The sequence below is a fragment of the Petaurus breviceps genome, unplaced genomic scaffold (genome assembly GCF_028583685.1).
Source record: "Petaurus breviceps papuanus isolate PSGF00001 unplaced genomic scaffold, PetGlider_PUasm1.0 154, whole genome shotgun sequence".
In the NCBI taxonomy this organism is placed as follows: Eukaryota; Metazoa; Chordata; class Mammalia; order Diprotodontia; family Petauridae; genus Petaurus; species Petaurus breviceps.
The window spans coordinates 8820273-8840374 of record NW_027185715.1 but is presented as its reverse complement, the minus strand read 5'-3'; the positions used below and the strand labels follow the sequence as shown (position 1 = coordinate 8840374).

Below are 20102 nucleotides of genomic sequence, written 5' to 3'. Positions count from 1 at the left end.
ACACACACACACACACCCTCTTCTCTTCTCCCAACAAAAACCAGGACAAACCAGCACACTCAAAGCATAGTAAATTGCCTCTTCATCAATGTGTGGATAAACTCAGATTAAACATAATATTTGAGCAGAAAGGCTCCCTTCCGACCATGTGGGCAAAGTTGCTTTAAGAGGTCTGCCTTTTCCCCAGGTGACTAGCTGAAATCTGTCATCTTCAGTATCCGGATAGCTCCTGTTAATGAATGGTGGTGATGTGTAGATTTTTGTTTTGTTGGCATAAATATTATGTAATTATGTTTTAGGTGGTGGCTCAGATTTTCTTCAAAGCACAGAGCCTTGAAGAAGGTTTCTCCATGATCTGGGTTTGTTGCCGTAAGGAATGTAGCCCTAACTTGTGCATGATAGACTTGTCTTTCTGACTAAAGAGGGGAGACATCCCTAAATTGCAGGACAGGAATCCTGAACCTGGAGTCCAGTATTTTGTGTTGTTGTTTTTAAATAATGGCAACCACCTCTGGGTAGTGGGTGACTTAACAAAAGGATATCTCTCTATTTGGCAAATTTACAACTAATCTCCAGATATGTTAATTGGTCATACTATAATTTGTGTTGTGCTACTGAGAAATAACTCTCAAATCCCTTTTCAGCCCTTCAGAATTGGGTGATCTCAGACGTCTTTAAAGAGTAAGAAGTAGGGAGAAAACAAACGTGCTCATTTGACTTCTAAAGAGTAAAGACTAAGAGAAAAGCAGTTATTTTTAGAATATACTCTGGACCCAATTTTAGAATCTGTGGCACAGTATATTTTAATGTCAGTAGGTCCTTTATCTGGTTCCCTTTCTCCTTTAAGGGAAGCTGGCATGAGACACAGCTTGTGAAAATAGTCAGTGGCTAGTCAATATGATCCCTAGGAGTTTATCTGCAATTAAAATGTGTGTGTGAGGGTTAGCAGTAATGAGTGCAGGTACGCAGTAGAAAAGTTATTTAAGCAAAATGCAGAAAGGTAGCGGTTATCATGCAAAGTGGCTATTTCTGAAAGGCTGTTGCAAAAATGGGCATTCAAAAAAAGTTAAGAAAGGGTGATAACGAAAAGGTTTTTTTGAGGACTTTCTATTCTGCCCCATACATAATAGCACATTGTCAACTGACAAAGCTAATAAATGGTAAATTTCCTACCAATTAAAAGTGAGAACTGCTATTCCCCAGTTAAATCTGAAGGTTGTAGGGTTGAACATTGTGACTAGATTTCTAAAAAGGCTGCATAATAATATGACCGATAATTTTTGTTATGCAAACTAAGGTGAGTAAGACCTCCTGCCACAATGTCTACATTTGATTGTCTGGAAGGGTTCCAGAGAGATTTTTTTTTTAATTTTAATTTTTTTGAGGGCGATGTTTTGTAATTGACCTTGTAGGCTTGGGAGGGAGGGGGGAAGTTTGGGAGAAAGAGGATGGAGAGGGAGAATATTGTTTCTTAAACTGTCAGCATTCAGACTCCAATCCTCATATTGTATGCAAAGGCATGAGTATTCAAAACATCTAATGAATGCTGTCATTTATCTGTACTGTTAAGTATTTAACAAACATTGATCCTATTGGTGAAAAGAGAAGGTCAACACCTTGAGCAACATCAGTTATTATAAAGCAAAAGAGCATTTGCTTAATAGTTAGGGTAGATACTATTTGTGAAATTTACATATTATTTTAATGAAATACCTTTGTTTCACGTGGTACAGTTTTGACTTGGTCATTTCACTGTAGCAGTGTATTGACTGATCTCTTGTGAAATAACTCCCCTAAGACAATGTTTCTCATGGTTTTTGTTTTGTTTTTAAATAATAGTATGTTAGAGAAGGATGGTTTGTTATAAATCATTTGTTGAAGCGTATAGATGCAAAGTACTTTCAAGTTTACCGAAAGTTTCCTTTCATTACATCATTTAGTCCAATCTCCTTATCTTACAGAGTTTGAGAAAACAAGGGCCCATGTAGGTTGTGGCTGGTCTAAGTTCATATGGCTAGTTACCACATTGCCGGGACTAGGTCTCCTGCCTTATGACCTTGAGGATTTTCTCATCAGTCTTTTCTTTTTGTATCTATGTTCTATTATATCCTATTCCTATTTGAACCTGTCTTTTCTTTTTTGTATAGTAAACTTAGTAAATGCCTTTTCATTCATTCATCTACACTACACTTTTTTGCCTTAACTAATGATGTGAAACTGAGCTTCCTGGTTTGTAGTTATGTGATAGAAACTACCTACACCAGCTTCAAACCTTTACCCCCTCCAGTTGAAGATAAACTGGAATGAGCCTTGGGAAACTCTGAAGTCTTTAAAGTAGACCTGCGCAACTTGGTAGTAGATAGGGGCCAAAATTAAAACAGGCTAAACTTCTTCAGGCCACAAATAGGTGTTAGATTAGAGACAGACTGTCTATGGTTGTTTGCCACAGGTCACAGGACCAACAAGAGTCCACAGTGGCAAGCCCCAAATCCCTTGGTGGCTATATGTTGTGCAGGCCTGCTTTAAAGTTGGGCTTTTCTCCATCCTCTTTCTTTGTTTTTCTTCATCCTCTCCTTCCCTCCTCCTCCCCTTTCCCCATTTCCCTTCCTCTATTTCAAGTACTGAATATATTCTATAGCTGAGTAACCTGGTGTAATGGGAGATTACAGGAGGTCCAGGAGTCCTGCCTGTGTGACTTCGGGTAGGTCAGGTCAGCTAACCTCTGTGGATTCATGACCTCTTTGAAGTGGGTAATCCTTTCTAAGATATAGCTCTATAACCCATCCACCCATTGTCATCCCTCCCCCCCAATCTCACCTCTCATAGATCATCTGCATGGGGCCCACCTAACATGCTGGGGGGCTTTCTCGAGAGCAGGCAGTTATTAACTTTTGAGGGGGGTCATGGACTGCCTTCTTGTGTATTTTTGAATGCATAAAATAAAATGTATAAGATGGAACCAAATTACATCAAAACATAATCAGTTTTTTTTTGTTTTTGGAAAGTTCACAGATGCCACGTTAAGAACCCTTGTTCAAATTCTTAGGACTCGGTGTGGATACCAGTGTATCTCACATCCTGTTCTCCTGTTATCTCTTCTTCTAAGTGCCTGGACCAGCTAGCTTCCTTTCCAGTCAAACATTTGGATCCATCAATAAATATTTATTAAGCATTTACTATGTAATTATATTGCTATGCACCTTACTAAGTGTTGAAGATACAAAGAAAGGCAGAAAAGACCCCTGTCCTCAAGAAGCTTACATTTCTTATATGTATACTAATTTTTTTTAACTTTTTTTTTCTTTCTGCTTTTTGGAGGGGGGAAGGTAGGGCAATTGGGGTTAAGTGACTTGCCCAAGGTCACATGGCCAGGCTAGATTTGAACTCAGGTCCTCCTGACTCCAGGACCGGAGCTCTGTTCACTGTGCCATCTAGCCACCCTAGTATACTAATTTTTATGCCCTTTCTAGCATACATATCATTCTTTAGTAATATTCAGCACCCTGCTTACATAACCCTTATATATCTTCCCAACGCCGTTAGGGTCATTTGTAGTTGTGATTTTTCAGAGATTGTGGTGCTTTCATTTGACCCTCACAATCTCCCTGTGAGGTTCTATTAATATCCTATTTTACAGTTGAGGAAATAGGCTCAGAGAGATTAAATGATTTGTTCTACCTGAAGTAATGAACCATAAAGTCTTCCCTCAACTGTGGCCCCTGTTTCTCAGAGAAATCCAAGTTAAGGGACAGGAGACTTGGTTCTGGATGCTGCATCTTTACTCTGTAGGTCTGTTCTAAGGAGTAGAGTCAAAGAGTACCATCTTCCTCTAGACCTATCCCTCTCTGCTGTCTCCTGTCTAACGACCCTAACTTGAATCCTGTCTCTGTCTTCCCAAATTGTATAGACTGTCCCAAAAGACTTAGTGCGATCTGAAGCTGTTAAATCTATTTTAAGCTTTTCGGCTATTAAAGCTTAAAACTGTGGGGACTTTTGTATCTTGAGTTTGGTGTTTTAGTTAATATTCAGTGCTGTTGCTGTATCTTCCCATCCCTTTCCTTTATTATGTGGCATCATGGAATATGACCCTCTCATTTTATCTCTGCCTTCAACGGTGATGTTTCTGGTGATAATTTATCAATAGAACTCATCTTCCTTCATTAATAGAGAATTAGTGAATTCTGTTGTGAATCCCTCTAGGGCTTTGTTACCTTTCTCACTATTTGCTTTTGCCGTAGTGGGAGAAGAAAAAGTGGGATCAGAACCAGTGGGTATATATTAATTGGAATGTCAAGTCATGGGTGTTTCGTTCCTTGCCACGTTGGATATATTTAATTCTTTTAGTGATTTCCACTACACATGTGAAAAAAAGATTTTGATGATTAGGCTTTGGGCTGGTCAGTATTAGACAGGTCCAGTCATTTGATTCTTGTGACATGTTCCATATCAGTTCAGGTGGACTGTCTAGCCTTTGATGAGCTATGGACCCTTCTCTATTGACCCATTGACTTCTAGTTGTATACATCCATACTTTCCCCTTTTCTACCTCTTACACTTTGTCCTTTGAGTGAGCCAGGATCATATGAGGGATAAGTAAATGTAAGGTGCTTTTAATAAAAAATTTTTTCCAATTAAGTTTTATTGATGCCATGTTTTGACCTCAAATTCCATTTCCAGATATGACCCTACCAACATATATACATATATATGTACACACACACATATATGTATACACACACATGTACATCCTTGTTTGTAAAAGATAAGACAGTTAAGCAAAGATGAGTATCTCAGTGACTGTGCCTGAGAACACATATAGCATTTTGTAATTATGATGATAGCTAACATTTATATGGGTGCTTACTCTGTGCCACGTACTGTATAATTATTATCTTATTTGATCCTTACAATGACCCTATGAGGTAGGTTCTGTTATTATGCCCATTTTACAGATGATAGAACTAGGGGTGGTACACAAGATGATGTACTGGGCTTGGAGTACAGAAGACCTGAATTTGAATATGACTCAGACACTTAATAGCTTTGTGTTCCTGGGCAAGTCACTTAACTATCTCTGCCTGCCTCAGTTTCCTCATCTGTAAAATGGGGCTAATGATAGCATCTATTTCCCAGAGTTGTTGCCAGGATCAGATGAGTTATTTGTATAGTGTTTTGTTAACCTTCAACCTTAAAGCTCTGTATAAAATTCAGCTATTAATATTATTTATGATAGAGCCTATTTCTCTACTGATGGGCAGGAGATAAATTTTCTTACACCTTATACTAAGATTGACCCTTATACTCAATATTCATTTTTTTTTTTTTTGGTTAGAACAACACCAGAAAAAAAGATTTTTCTTTTTTTCCTTTGAAAGACATTCAGATATGCAACACTCTTTTTCTCTTCTTTGCATGTTGAAATGTCCATATTTGTGGAACTTTGCAAACCATAAATTACTCTACAAATGCTAGAAGTTACTGTTATTATTATTAAGCAAGTTCATCATAATTTTTTTTAAAGACATCGAGTTACCTCGTGCATGAGGTAAATGCAGGGAGATCCCAGCACAGCTCAGGTGAGTCTCTGGCGCATGGAGCGATTTTCAGGACGAGCTGACGTGATCCTTCTCTTTTTCAGGACCTGCAGATCGAACGAGAGAGGAGTACATACAACATATCAGGCGGCTGCACGGCCCTCGTTGTCGTCTGCCTCTTGGGAAAGCTGTACGTGGCCAATGCTGGCGATAGCAGGTAAGCGTGTTCTCGGTTTCGTTGCTACCCAGTCCTTGTGACCATTCGCAATTTTACTACTTAACAAAATAAACCAAACCTCACTCCTTAGTCATTTTCTTATCTCTAAAATGAGGATATTGGATTAAATAACCTCCTAACTCCATCAGCCCTTGGATAAATCTCTTCAAGGGCGGAAGTTATCTCTTTATGTTTCTTTTTATCCCTAGCCTGGAACACTGAAATATTAATTGGCTGTGTTGGTTTTATTCTTATTCTTCAAATCTGTGTGTATGTACATACTTGTGGGTGTTCTCTCTTCTGTTGATATATAAACTCTTTGAGGCCAGGGATTTTTCTGTATTTGTCTTTACAGATGTTTAATAAATGCTTATTGATTGTCGATGGACTGGGACAGGCTTTGCAATCAGCTTTTCTCTCGTCCACAATACCTGAGATAAAACCAAAACAACAGTCTTCACGGGTACAGGACTGTTGGTCACACGTTAAGTGTGGCTGGGGGCATCTGCCAGACAGAAGCTTCTCCAGATGATTTTTTTTTAATACACTGTGTAGGAAAACCTTGCTTTCCTCATGGAAGACAAATGACCATGTCCTTGACCTCCCCAGACCATCCTACTTTTCCTTCCATGTCCCTGCTGGTTTTTCTCACACACACACTCCCCACCCCCACCCCCCAAACCCCCCCAGTCTACAGCAGAGCGTATCTGCTGCTGGGGCAGCTGGGTTGGACGGTGGGTAGAGCACTGGGCGTGGAGTCAGGAAGACTTGTGTTTAAATCTAGCCTCAGACACTTTACTGGCTGTGTGGCCCTGGGCAAGTCACTTACCCCCTCATTGCTTCAGTTTCCTCATCTGTAAAATAGGGATGTTAATAGCATCTGCCTCCCAAAGGATCAAATGAGATAATTATAATATATATTAGCATAGTACCTGGCATAGAATTATCACTGTAGAAATGTTAGCTGTCATTAACTATTATTATTACTTATTATTACTATTCACAAAACCCTTTGGAGAGTGTGAATCATTTATACTATAAAGCAAACAGCTTGGCTCACAAATGAGAGTAAAATTTCATTTATCAAAGGAGATGTTTGTAGAGCACTTAGCGTACGGCCTAGCACACAGCAGATGCTTAACCAATGTTTATTCCCTTTATTTAAGTGTTACAAGGGAATGGACATTCTGTGTGATATGTGAATTTACCTTTTTTTTTTTCTTTTTGGAGGGGGGAAGGTAGAGCATTCAGGGTTAAGTGACTTGCCCAAGGTCACACAGCTAATTTTTTATGGTAAGTGTCTGAGGTTGGATTTGAACTCTCCTGACTCCAGGGAATGTGTCAATTTAAAGGTTTATTTAATAAGGTCATATTTATATAATAATATAGTATATATATATATAATATATATATATATAATAAAGGTCGATTTAAATGCTTGCCACTTTGAATGTGATGAAATGTGTTTATTTTAACCCTTTTTTATTTATGCCCTTCTAAGATGTATTATATATTCACGAGCCTCTTTCATAAACATATCCAATGTAATTCCAAACTTTTATTGGTGACTCAGGCCCATCTGTATGATCAGGGCCTTTTGAGATGGGTGAGGCTATTTGTCATGGGGGCTCTTCTTGGAAGTGATTCATTGGTCTTCTCCTTCATTCTCAGTCAGTGCATTATTATTTGGGGTTCTGTTTCCCCCAAATCCCTATCTACCTGGCATCATGTCTGCTGCTACTATAACCATATGAGTTTGTCAACAGATAATCAGTCACAACTTTGCAAAACTTGAGGTGAAAAACTAGGCTTATTACAAAAGGAATTAACATGCATGTGGAACTCAGAGCAAGAGCAAAGAGATGAGATTCCAAACAAAAGTTTGCGTATTTGACAGTACCACAGAAGAAGGAGGAGGAAATTGAAATCCCTTTCTAAATGGGAGTGGCATAGCAGAAGGAAAGGGGCAGTCAAGGTGGGAAGGGGAGGAGCAAGGCGAGGGCCACAGAGGCATTCTTTTCCCTTGGGAACCTCTAGAGTCTAGCAGTTTTCCAGAACAAATCCTTTTATTAAGGAGATTTGGATTCAGTCAAAGGGCTGCACTTGAGGACCTAGAGGGCTACATGTGGCCTTGAGGTGGCAGGGTCCCCACTCCTGTGCTAGTTCATGAAGGTAGGATGGTCTGCATCTCTCCACGGGTCCCAGCTGCACAGGCAGCTTCTCAGTCTGGTGCAGACTGACTTGTCTTGACTCTAAAGGACACACAGGGTGTCCAGCTTGGGTTGATAACAAATTATGGCAGCTTAGGGTGGCAAGTGGAGAGCTTCATCCTAGATACATAAAGGGCCTCCTGCACACTCTTGTTTCTGGAAAATATGGCAGCTTAAGAAGATAGATTAAGTGGATTCAGTGCAATAGAGATACAAATCACACAGGGCAAACCAGCTCACCGTAACATTCCGTTCAGTTGACTGGGTCCTGAAAGCTTTATTCTTTATTGCATTCCATTTGCATTTTCTTTTTAAGTACACAATTCATCATGTAATAGTCAGGGCTGTCCTGTTGTCTGTGTTTCCTTCTGGAATCTTATTTTATTCTGTGCATTTAAAAAAAAAATGTTTCAATGATTCTCCTCCCTCCTCCCTCCATCTCTTCCTTCCTCTCTCCCTTCCTTCCTTCTTTTCCTTCCTTTCTTATGACCTACTAGCCTTCTCTTCTACCTCCTTCCCTTAAAAAATAAAAAGAAAGAAAAACAAAATCCTCATAACAAATATGCATAGTCAAGCAAAACAAATCCTCACATTGGCTGTATTGGAAAACATATGTCTCATCTTGTACTTTGGGTCCTTTACTACTCTGTTGGGAGGTGAGTAGCACATTTCATCATTGGTCCTCTGGAATGACGCTTGGTTATTGGACTGATTAAAGTTCATAAGTTTTTCAAAATTGTTTTTCTCTAAAATGTTGCTGTTTAAATTATTCTCCCAGTTCTCTTCGTTCTGTATCAGTTCATATAAGTCTTCTCAAGCTTCTCTGAATCCAAGATTTCAACATTTCAAATTCTGCCTCTCAACCTCATACTGGCAGTGTGACCTGTCACGTAAAAATATTTCAGTACAACTGTTTTCCTTTGTAATCTCATGTCTTTTATTTTATATTAAAATCATTAAACTGAGAAAGGCTCAGTCTGGCTTCCACAGACTGCCTGAGGATTCCATGACATGAAAAAGGTTAAGAAACCCTGATTTAGAATTTAAATTCATCCTTATCTCGTTGTCCAGATGAGAATCGTGTGAGGCAGGCATGCTTCTCCCCTATTTTGCCAATAAGGGAACCATAGTTCAGAGAGATTTTGGTGATAACGGTTACAGAACTAGTAGGTGCCATTGAGAGGTCTCTCCTGACTCCAAGATGATATTGTTTTTTATTGAGCTTCATGGATGTATCCCTCTTACACTCCTTACATCCTTAAACATAGGGACTAAGCTTAATTTTCTAAATGTATCTGCAGCACGTGCTCCATAGTAAGTACTTAATAAATAAATTAATTCCCCATATCTCTTGAGCGCTAGCCACTCTTAGTCCATTTATGATTGGGAAACAGAGAAGATTAAAATTGATCCTGTATTATTTTCTTATTAATCCTCTTTACAAGTAATTGATTTTGTCTTGTTAGCAACCACTTTTGTCCTATAACTGCCTGTAGTGAGTTAAGTTTAAAAATCCAGTTCCTTTTGCTCAAGGAATTTAACTGACCTTGGAGAATGTATGTGAACAGAAAGGGAGTTTGGGCCTAATCTCTACTCCAGGATGCCTGGTTTGCTGTCTTGCACCTGCATTCAGACTGTGCACATTTCTTAGTATCATATGAGAAGCGGGGAGGGGATCATTGCTAGTCCCCATTACTAAACTTCCAACCAATCATGTTTTCCGTACACCTCAGCTCTGGCATCTACCCTGCTCTGTTTTTTGTTCAGTACTCCCCAAAACCTACAAAAAGGGAATTGTCTTTTTGCTTGAGGTCTTTGACATTCATAGTGCTAAGCCATTGACCCATTTGTTGACAGCTCATAAATGTTATCTTACGCAGAGATCTGCCTCAGTTTCCCCTTTTGTTAAAATATCAAATGCAGCAATGCCTAGTGCCAAACACATATAGATTAGAATCACTATCGGTAATGTAGTCAAAACTCAAACTAAGGATCATAGTGTAACTCTAGGCCCTTGGGGGAGGTGGGCTCCTCAAGGAAGGATAAAGAATTGTCTTAAATGTTCATGAGCTCAGGTAACAAATTCTTTGTGGTTTTCTGGTCAGATTAAAAAGCAGCCGGAGACTATGTGTAGGCATGTTGGTTTGGATCACAAGGAAAATGCAATCAACTTAACCATTAACTCTGTTGTTAATGGTAGTTGATGGCTTAAAGGTATAAGAACTTTTGCTGAAATTAGAGGTGTCAGAATACAGAAATACCCAGGAAAGGTAAGTGCACTGATTTAAGCTTACTTGTAGAAATTTGTACACATTATCACTTACTGACAGGCACTAATGAAGGCAAGAGAGCTTAAAATTCAAACAAATGATTTGAGTTGGCAGTAGATGTGTGAACGGAGCCCTAATTAAACTAATGTACCAGTTGTCCTTCTCTGTTGCCAGATAACTAGCTGCTATATGTTACATGTTGGCAGTTTGACCAAGTTAGAGAAGTTACTGTTGTAGGCTTGGAGTCTGTATGATTATTCCAGTCAAACATGCTTAGATGGTAAGCTGTTGGTGGGCAGGGACTCTTTTTTTTTTTCCTATGTGATTTGTTACATTCTCAAGCGACTGACCTGTTGCTGTAAAGCTAAATACTTGGGGGTTTTCTCCAGGAATGGGATGAATATGTAATGATCTATTATTCCTGTTCTGGTCCCCCTTTCATTCAGTGGCAGTCATTTATAAGGTGCTTATGGAGGGGCTACCGTGTTTCCCCGATAATAAGACACTGTCTTATTAAATTTTTTGGACAGAAAAACACCAGAGGGCTTATTTTCAGGGGAGGGCTTATTTTAATGAACATTGACAGCAATTTTAATAAACAGGTAAATGTGAACAAAAAAATGTACCTTTATTCAATAAGCAAATCACTGGGGAAGAACAGGATGACGCGCTCACTGCTGCAGCTCTGATTGGATGCAGCTCGGAGCACGGCGTGCATTTCACGGGGAGGGGGGGAACGGTGCATACAGAGGGTACCGTAATGTAGCGTGTAGCGCAGGGGATCACTACAGTAGCAATCTCAATAGGACTTATTTTCGGGGGAGGGCTTATTTTAGAGGAATCTTACACAGTAAGGGGAGGGCTTATTTTCGGGATAGGTCTTATTATCGGGGAAACACGGTAGGAGCAGAATAGAACATCACTAACTAAGCTGACTCATATGGGGCATTCTAGCCTCTAAACTTGGCACCTTGTTTAACCAGCTAAGCCAGACAGTTAAAGACATTCTCCTAATGTTGGACCTTTCAGATATGTTCACTTACAGGAAATTGTTCATCTATTCAACCCTTCAAAATGACCCAGCAGGAAAAGACTAGCCTTTCCAGTGAGACAAACATATGATTTTGGGGGGAGGGAGGGCAATTGGTGTTAAGTGACTTGCCCAAAGTCACACGGCTAGTTAGTGTGTCAAGTGTCTGAGGCCACATTTGAACTCAGGTCCTCCTGACTCCAGGGCTGGTGCTTTATTCACTGTACCACCTAACCACCCCCAAATATATGTTTTTAACTGCTTAAAGCATAACTAACCCTTCTGAATTTCTAGACTGGTTTACCTTAACCACCTTCTAGAACAAGATTTCTTAACCTGGGGCATTCTGGGGCCTTTTTGTTACTGTTGTTTTTCTGAGTCTTTCGATATAAGTGGTAATTACCTGAAAATTTCTGGTGCTGTGTATTTCATTCATTTAAAAATATTATTTTGAAAATGAGTCCATAGGCTTCCTCAGATTGCTGAAGGACACAAAGAAAGGTTAAGAACCCCTGTCCTAGAGGGTTCCTTAGGGATCAGGAGTAAAAAAAAAAAATAGCAAATGGGAGGAGGTTTGTTAATAACATTTAAATGAAAAAACATGCAGGTAGCCAACCTCTCTTGTACTTTGGGAGTCGCAGGATAATTTCTGTGTTCTGGATGACACCACTTTTAATTACTTAATTTTTTAAAGCAAAATTTGGTTCAGGACAGTCTTTTATTTCACTCCACCAAAAACTCAGAAGATTCAAAGGACTGACAGGGACCCATAATCAGATAGAAAGAATGTATAAAGTACTCTGAGCAGGTCCTCTTTGAGGAAACTGAATTTGGGATTGCCAATAGGGCAACGCTCCCAACATTCTAGTGACTTGCTTGCTGTCTTGTAGGGTCCTGCCCATTCCCTCCAAGACTCATAGTGACCCTGTGTTTTGGACTTCCTCATGCCTGTAGTGATTGAAGAACTCACTGCAATAGTGGGGGGACAGATAGGTGGTAAGGTTTAAACTCTCGGATCCCCAGGCCTCACAGGCAATCTTTCTCTAAGTAACATATTGCCCAGAAACTCCCCCACCCCTCACCTTTTTTTTTCTTTTAGAAAAGTGGAGCTTCTGAAGGCCAGATTCTCAAACCCTAGAATAGGGGAGCTTCTCTCTTTTTCTTTAGTCTTTCTATCCAACCTGACTCACAACTTTTTTTCTCCATATCAATGAGTGTATTATTAATTCCTTGCCCTTTCCTACTGACTTTCACTCCTAACTTATTCTTTCTTCCCTGTCACTAATCTAAGCTCAAATTCCTAGCACTTGGAGATATAGAAAAGGAAAAGTATATTGATAAAAGAGCTCTATAGTCCCCAGGGAGAAAGGGAGAGAGGCAGCAATGACAATGTAATGTAATGATATTATCCTCAAAAGGGGGGGAGGGTCATTTTGTCATGGCACTGGGCTGTCTGTCCCATAGCCTGGAATGCCTTCTCCCATATCTGCCTGCTGAGATCTTATGCATGGAACAGGAGAATTCAAATAAATATGGAAGGCCTACATAAAGTAGTTCAGATAAAGAAAATAGATTCAAAAGGACAGTAGACTGACAACAGTCATGTGGATGAAGACCACACTGATTGGAAATAATACTGAGGGCAAATAAGACCTAGTTCAAATGGTTTCTCCTTCACGAAGCCTTTCCTTCCATTCACACGCTGGTACAACCACACTGGCCTTTGTTCTTCACCCAAGATATTCCATCTGCCATCTTTGTGCGTTTGTATTGGCTGTCTCCCAGAGCTGGAATGCCCTCCCTCTTCACTTTCACCTCCACAAATCCCTGGCTTCCAGCAAGACTCTTCAGATACTACCTTTTGTAGAAGCCTTTCCCTGGTCTTTCCCCTCCTAACCGCTCTCACCCTCTCCCAATCCTCCATCCCCCAGATTCTGCTGCCTTCTCCTCTCAGATTACCTTATATCTATATTGTATGTGCCTTGTAGATAGATAGAAATTTGGCTATCATTCTCCCTTGTTAGAGCATACATTCTATACCTTCCCCAATAGAATGTGACCTCTGTGAGTTCAGAAGTTACTTGGGGGGAGGCAGGGGCTGCACATGTACACGCAGGCATATCCAGCACTTAGAGCAGTGGCTGGCATATTGTAAGCGCTTAATAAATACTCACTGATTGCTTTATTGCTTAAACCAAGGAATAATTAGACCTCTTTGAGGGTATTCACATTTTCTGACCCAGTAAAATAGTGAGGCATTCTGTAAAAATGTTTCCAACCCAAGAAATTGTTCGTGATGGATTTTGGATTTCTCTGCACAATCATCTAATGTTAGACCTTCCAGAGACTGTTAGTTTATAGGAAATTGTTCATCTATCAAACCCTTTACAGAATGATACAGCAGGAAAAGATCAGCCTTTCCAATAAGCTTATAATTTGACAGTGGCCTTCCTCTGAGTTCAAAATGCTTGATGTGCTTTCACCAACCAAATTAAATTTAAGGTTAACACACACTCTCTTTGTGAGATGGATACAAAATGTGGAATAGGGAGGGGGCCAAATAAAACACCATTCTAAAAAGCTTGGGGCTCCAAGCTCCCCTCCCCTCTCCTTTCCTCTCCTCTCTTTTTCTGCGTGTGTGTCTGTCTGTCTGTCTGTCTCTCTTTCTAATCACTCCTTTTCTTTGTATCTTGGATCCCATGCTTTTTACCCATCTCTAGGGGCTCGGAGAGAAGCAGACATAGGTACTCTGTCACATTTTTTTTTAATGTCTCCTAAGTGCTTTATATATACAACAGAAATACTGTGAGAGGGGTAAAGGAATGATGAGGCGTGGTTTTTGATCCCAAAAAAGTAGGAAATTGGTATCATGTGAGGTGGTGCAGCAAACCAGATGAGCCCAAGAGAAGGTCGGTGACAGTAACATTATAATAAATGTCATCGGCGCCTATCTAGCAATGGATGGAAGGCTATAAATGCCAGATAATAGGCAGGAATGCAATAGCTAAAGGAATTTTTTTCTAGTGTTTTTTTTACCCTGATTCAGCTCTTTAAATAGAGCTTCCTAAAAGAGGTGAGACTTTGTGCTCTATTAGGCTGAAAGGGAAGAACGTGTTTTAGGAGGGCACTTCAAGGAGGTCTCTTTTATTCAGAGTGGGAGAGAGCAAATTCAGTATATCGGAGATGAAAAAAAAAAAGATACCTAGTTATCCCTTCCACATCACGATTTTCCCCATCGTGGTTTCAATATATCATGGGTTGGCATAAGAAATTAAATGGGAATTTGGGGTGAGTTTTGCGGGAACTGCAGATGACACATGAAGGCCAACAGAAAAAGTTTAGAAACTCAGAATTGCATAAAATATGTATCGTATTGTACAATATCAACATATTTTATCTTTTTTTTTTTAAAGCAATTGGGGTTAAGTAACTTGCTCAAGGTTACACAGCCAGTTATTTTGTGTGGGTGCCAAGTATCTGAGTCTGGGGTATTTTATCTTTTAATGCCATGATAATTCAGATTTCTCTGGTATGAAGGGAGGCCAAAAAAGTTTCTGTGGGTTTTCCAGATTGTCGGGGGCACCCCATGCCTTACGCCTGCGACGTGGAAGGGATAACTGTTTCCTTACCCCAGATCTGTGTCATTGCCTCACATCCTGTGGGCCATGAAGCTATTATTGCAAGGGGACTGCAGCTACATATGCACACCAGAAGTCATTTTGGTCTTCATTTAGGGCCAATCTCAGTATAATAAATAGGCAAATATACTTCTGTAGTTTCCACGGTGTCCCACACATCTAGTACAATGTCTTCAGAGTCAGCATAATAGAGTAGATAATATAGCCAGCCCAGAATCTGGAAAACCTAGGTTCAAATTCTCCTGGCTGTTTAACCTGGGGCAAAGCAATTACATGCTTAGTGCCTCCAGGTAAGGGGAAGCTAGATGATTTTATGGATAGAGCACACAGCTTAGAGTCAGGAAAATGTGAGTTCAAATCTGGCAGCAGACATTTATTAGCTGTGTGATCTTGGGCAAGTCACTTAACCCTGTTTGCCTCATTTTCCTCATCTGTAAAATGATCTAGAAAAGGAAATGGCAAACCACTCCAGTATCTTTGCCAAGAAAACCCCAAGGAAGAGTCAGAAACTGAATAACATCAGCAACAACACCCCCAGGTAACTCTCTTAAGACCATGTTTGTAGAGTAGGTGTGCCAGTCTGCTTTGGTAGAAGGAGTTTCCACACAGTGAGTTTCCATATACCAATGAAATTGCAGGTCAGATTAAAGAAAAAAAAAAGATGCTATTAAGATTAATAAAATAGTGACAGCCCTGGAGTCAGGAGGACCTGAGTTCAAATTTGGCCTCAGACACTCAACACTCTTACTAGCTGTGTGGCTTTGGGCAAGTCACTTAACTCCAATTTATTTGTCTTCCTCCCTCAAAAAAAAAATTAATAAAATAAAAATTGAATTAAATTGTTACTGAATTCATAGTAGCTTTTTGTAATCGTGTATTTCCTCAACCCACAGATGCATACCTTTAAGTAATAAGTAATTTAATCTTTCAGCAGCACACACAAAAAAAGATTAAGTTCCATAAGCATTTATTAAGCACCTACTGTGTTCAAGGCTAAGTCGTGAGAGGAGCTGCTATTCTGGATCACTTTCTAACCAGGAAGAACTGGTTGCTCAAGTAGTAATAACAACATCAAAACATTTATATAGTACTTTAAGGTTTTATAAAGTGCTTTACAAATGTAATCTCATTTGATCCTCATAACAGGCACATGTAAGGCACATGCTATTCTTAAACCCATTTCACAGATGAGAAAACTGGTAGAGGTGGATTGATTTGCCCAAGATCACAAAGCATCCGCAGCCAGGTTTGAATGGGGTCTTCCTAACTCTAGTTTCAGAGTGCCATGCCATGTTCCACTTTTAAGCAGAAATGAAACTTGGGGTGCAAGTAACCATAACATCTTAATGGGAAAGGGGAGGAGAGCTTGAGATGATAGACTGACTTGTATTCCAGGCTTTGGGAGAACAGAATTTAGAGAGAGGATGGGTAGGATCCTACAGCCCAAGATTCTGCCAAGGAAATCAGCCAGAGATGAAATATGCAGAAGAACAATATTCTGATAATACAAACCTAAAAGCTTTTAATTTGGGGGTCTTGCAACTGATATAGTTTCATAGAGAACTCATTGACCAAAGCTTTTTTTTTTTAAATCAATTGGGGTTAAGTAACTTGTTCAAGGTTACACGGCCAGTTATTTTTGTGTGGGTGTTAAGTATCTAAGGCTGGAACCAATCCCGGGTCTCCTGACTACGGGGCCGACGCTCAGCATATATTTTTTTTTTAAACTATTAGAAAAGGTAGAAGCAAAGGGTTGTAATTTCATGACTGCAGAAGCTTGGCATAACCTTGTAAGAAGAATGTCAAGCAGGCTAAAGACCCAAACAAGCTCGTTGCTTTTGTTGAATGCTAAGGATAACAAAAGTGTTTTGTAGCATTTTTAAAGTTATGTTGGAGGCAAGAGTAGTATCAGGTAAGAGATAGGACTCCTGCCTGGAATGCCTTCATTCCTTACTTCAGCCTCACAGAGTCCCTGTCTTCCTTCTTAATTCTCCTCCCTTACTCTGTGGGGTGTTCATGGAGGTCTAGCTCCTGTTCTATGAAGGCTCGCCAAGCCCTTTCGAGGGCTGCTCACCCACCTTTGGTGTTCCCCTGTCACCCAGCTCTCACCTGTGGCTCCAGGTAAACCATCTCAGCAAAGGAACTAAACCAGGTTGAGTGTAACTGAAATGGTGATGTGAGGGGACGTCCACCCCAACCAATGAAGATTTTCCCCAGCAGAATAGGTGGATGATAATTTGTTCCAACAGCCATGAAGGTAGTTGAAGAAGGTGCTATGGAGTGCTTAGAGTTTAGTCAGGCCTGGAAGATGCCAATGTCATCCCTTGTATCCCGAGTCATTGACAGTCGTCCTGACTTTTCTCCTGCCACTGGACTTGAATGACTCGGGAAGAGAGAATGAGACTGAGGGCATTGTACAACTCATTGGTCATTTTCCTCATCAAAAATGAAGGAAGAGTGACAGTAATTCTCTACATTGAGTATTTTGAGTAAAGACTTAAAAAGGGCCCAAATGAACCTAGAATTCTAAATCTGGAATCAAACTTAACAGAAGGCAAGGATTAAATTGGGTTTTCCAATGTAAAAAACAAATGTTTTTGTAAAGTACATCATATCTCATTTATACAGTATAGAACTACGGAGCAGTTGCCGGGGTGGGAGAGAAAAAGGCGAGGGGGGGGGGGGGGGGGAGAAGTTTTAACTTGTTTACATCTTAGAAATCAATCTGGCACTCTGTGTGAAATAAATATATTTTAAGAAAACTGATGGACATTCATTTTAGGAAGTTCTACCATAAGTAGCAAAATGTTTTTTCTGAATTCAGTCAACTCTTAACGTATATACATCACCAAAAGCTAAGAGTCAACTCAGAGCAAAAGATTAACTTTAATATATACTTCAGTTAAGCAGTTTTACCCTCGTAGAAGGCATTTTTGTTGAGCCCTTGGCTCAAGCTCCGTCATCTATGGGAATACTTTCCTAGTTCCTCCCTCATGGACTTCTGTTCAAACCACCTTGTAACGTATTTATTCTCTCTATTTATTCCAAATATATTTACGTGTGTACTTATTGCTTCCTCCATTAGAATGTAATCTTCTGATGAGATGAGACTATTTTATTCATTGTATTCATAGGAAGCTAGATGTTGCAGTAGATAGGGTAATGGGCCTGGTTCAAATTCAGCCTCAGAAACTTAATAGCTCTGTGACCCTGGGCAAGTCACTTAACCTCAACCTGTCTCATTTGAGAACTGGAAAATAGGGATAATGGTAGCATCTGCCTCCTGGGATATTATAAGGACCAAATGAGGTCATTGTAAAGCTTTTCAAACCTTAAAGTGCTATATAAATGCTAACTCTTAAAGAATTAATTCCATTGCTATGATTCCTGGAAGGGAAGAAAAGCTGGATCAGTACAGTCCATTATCACTATTTGAAAAGTACATTTCAAAATACAACCCCTGGTTCCCATATGAAGAAGAACAAATATATACAGTGAGAGATAAAGCGAGTTAAATGATACTGTGAAAGACATATACCTTTTAAGAATTGAATAAAAAATTCACATGGCTAGTACATAGAAGATAACAAATAGACACTGTTCATTTTTTTTTTCTCTTTGTGACCCCGCTTGGGGTATTCTTAGCAAAGATTCTGGAGAGGTTGGCCATTTCGTTCTCCTGCTCATTTTACAGATAAGGAAACTGAGATAAACAGGGTCAAGTGACTTGCCCAGGGTCACACAGCGAGTAAGTGCCTGAGGCTGGATTTGAACTCAGGAAGATGAATCTTCCTGACTCCAGACCCAGCACTCTATCAACTGTACCACCTGGCTGACCATATTGGTTAATATGGTCAGAAGGATGTTTCTTTTCTGGGTTTGTGAGTGGTTTATTTTGGTCATTTTTCTCCTCTTTGTGCTGAAAAAGTGATGAGTTTAATGTCAAAATTACTTTTTTTTTTCAAAATTCCCTCCTCTGTCATTTTAATTTTTATCGTCACCATTAGTTATAGAAGATTTTGTTACCAGATGCAGCCTAGATTGGCCAAGACAGTTAATAATTAAGGACAACAGCAATATTGTGACTCTGTTTTCATCACTGAGACGCACAATTAGAATGATCAGGAGTAGGATGTATCAACAATACACCTAAGTCTTTATTTTTAGAATGCTCTTCAGGAAATACCGTATCCTTTTGATGTTAATGAAGAAAATAGGTGTTAGCTAAGTAGCTTACAACCAACATAAGCCATTAGTGCCCTGTGCAGTCCAAGTTCAAGTATGTGGATCACTTATAGTCTGAACTCTAAAGACCTGTTCTTGCATAGTCCTGTGTTGTGTCTGTTCTGGAGACTCAGATTCTAGGCCTGGCCCTCCCTGTTATTGACCTTAGGCAAGTAATTTTAATTAAGTGTTCATTTAGCTTAGGGCAGGTTTTATATCAAACTTGCAGGCATGACAAGTCAGCAACCATTTATTAAGCACCCCTTGTATATCAGGCACTTTGCTAATTGCTACAGGGATACAAATAAAGGCCAAAACAGCCCTTATCCTCAAGGAGGTTACATTCTTTTTTTTTTTTTTTGGAAGGCAATTGGGGTTAAGTGATTTGCCCAAGGTCACACGGCTAGTTTTTATGTTAAGTATCTGAGGCCAAATTTGAATTCAGATCCTCCTGACTCCAGGGCCGGTGCTCTATTCACTGTGCCACCTAGCCACCCCAGAGCTTACATCCTAACGGGGGGAAGACACCATGCAAACAAGCATGTGCCAACAAGATACATGGATAATGTATGGATATAGTCTCAGAGGGAAGGCTGTAGCATTGAGAGGGAGGTGGAGTGCTCGGAGGATGGGGAAAGACTTCTTGCAGAAATGGGAGTTGTGAGCGTCAGATAAAATGTATGTGAAAACCTTTGGAAAACTGAAGGTTTGGGAAGAGAAAGGTGACTGTGGTATCACCGGCAGTGACATCAGTGTCAGAGCAATAGGGTGATCAACCAAATATCTCCAGCTACCCTGAGTATCATAGATCTAGGATAGGTCTTTTGTTAGAGTTTTTGGATGAAAAGTAGAGACTTATAGCATAATAGGTAAAGGACTGGGCCTCAGTTCTAGGCTGAGAGTCAGAAAACTGAGTTTAAATCCTACCCCGTGTGTGTGTGTGTGTGTGTGTGTGTGTGTGTGTGTGTGTGTGTGTGTG

At 39.9% G+C, this 20102-nt stretch overlaps 1 protein-coding gene across 1 annotated transcript in view; it reads left to right on the top strand.

Moving 5' to 3' along the window:
* Positions 1–20102, top strand: part of PPM1H (protein phosphatase, Mg2+/Mn2+ dependent 1H) — a 313802-nt gene that overhangs the window by 142274 nt on the left and 151426 nt on the right. The window contains exon 4 of the mRNA XM_069080699.1: positions 5639–5751. Coding sequence (XP_068936800.1) covers positions 5639–5751 — 113 coding nt within the window. The remainder of the gene's footprint in view (positions 1–5638; positions 5752–20102) is intronic.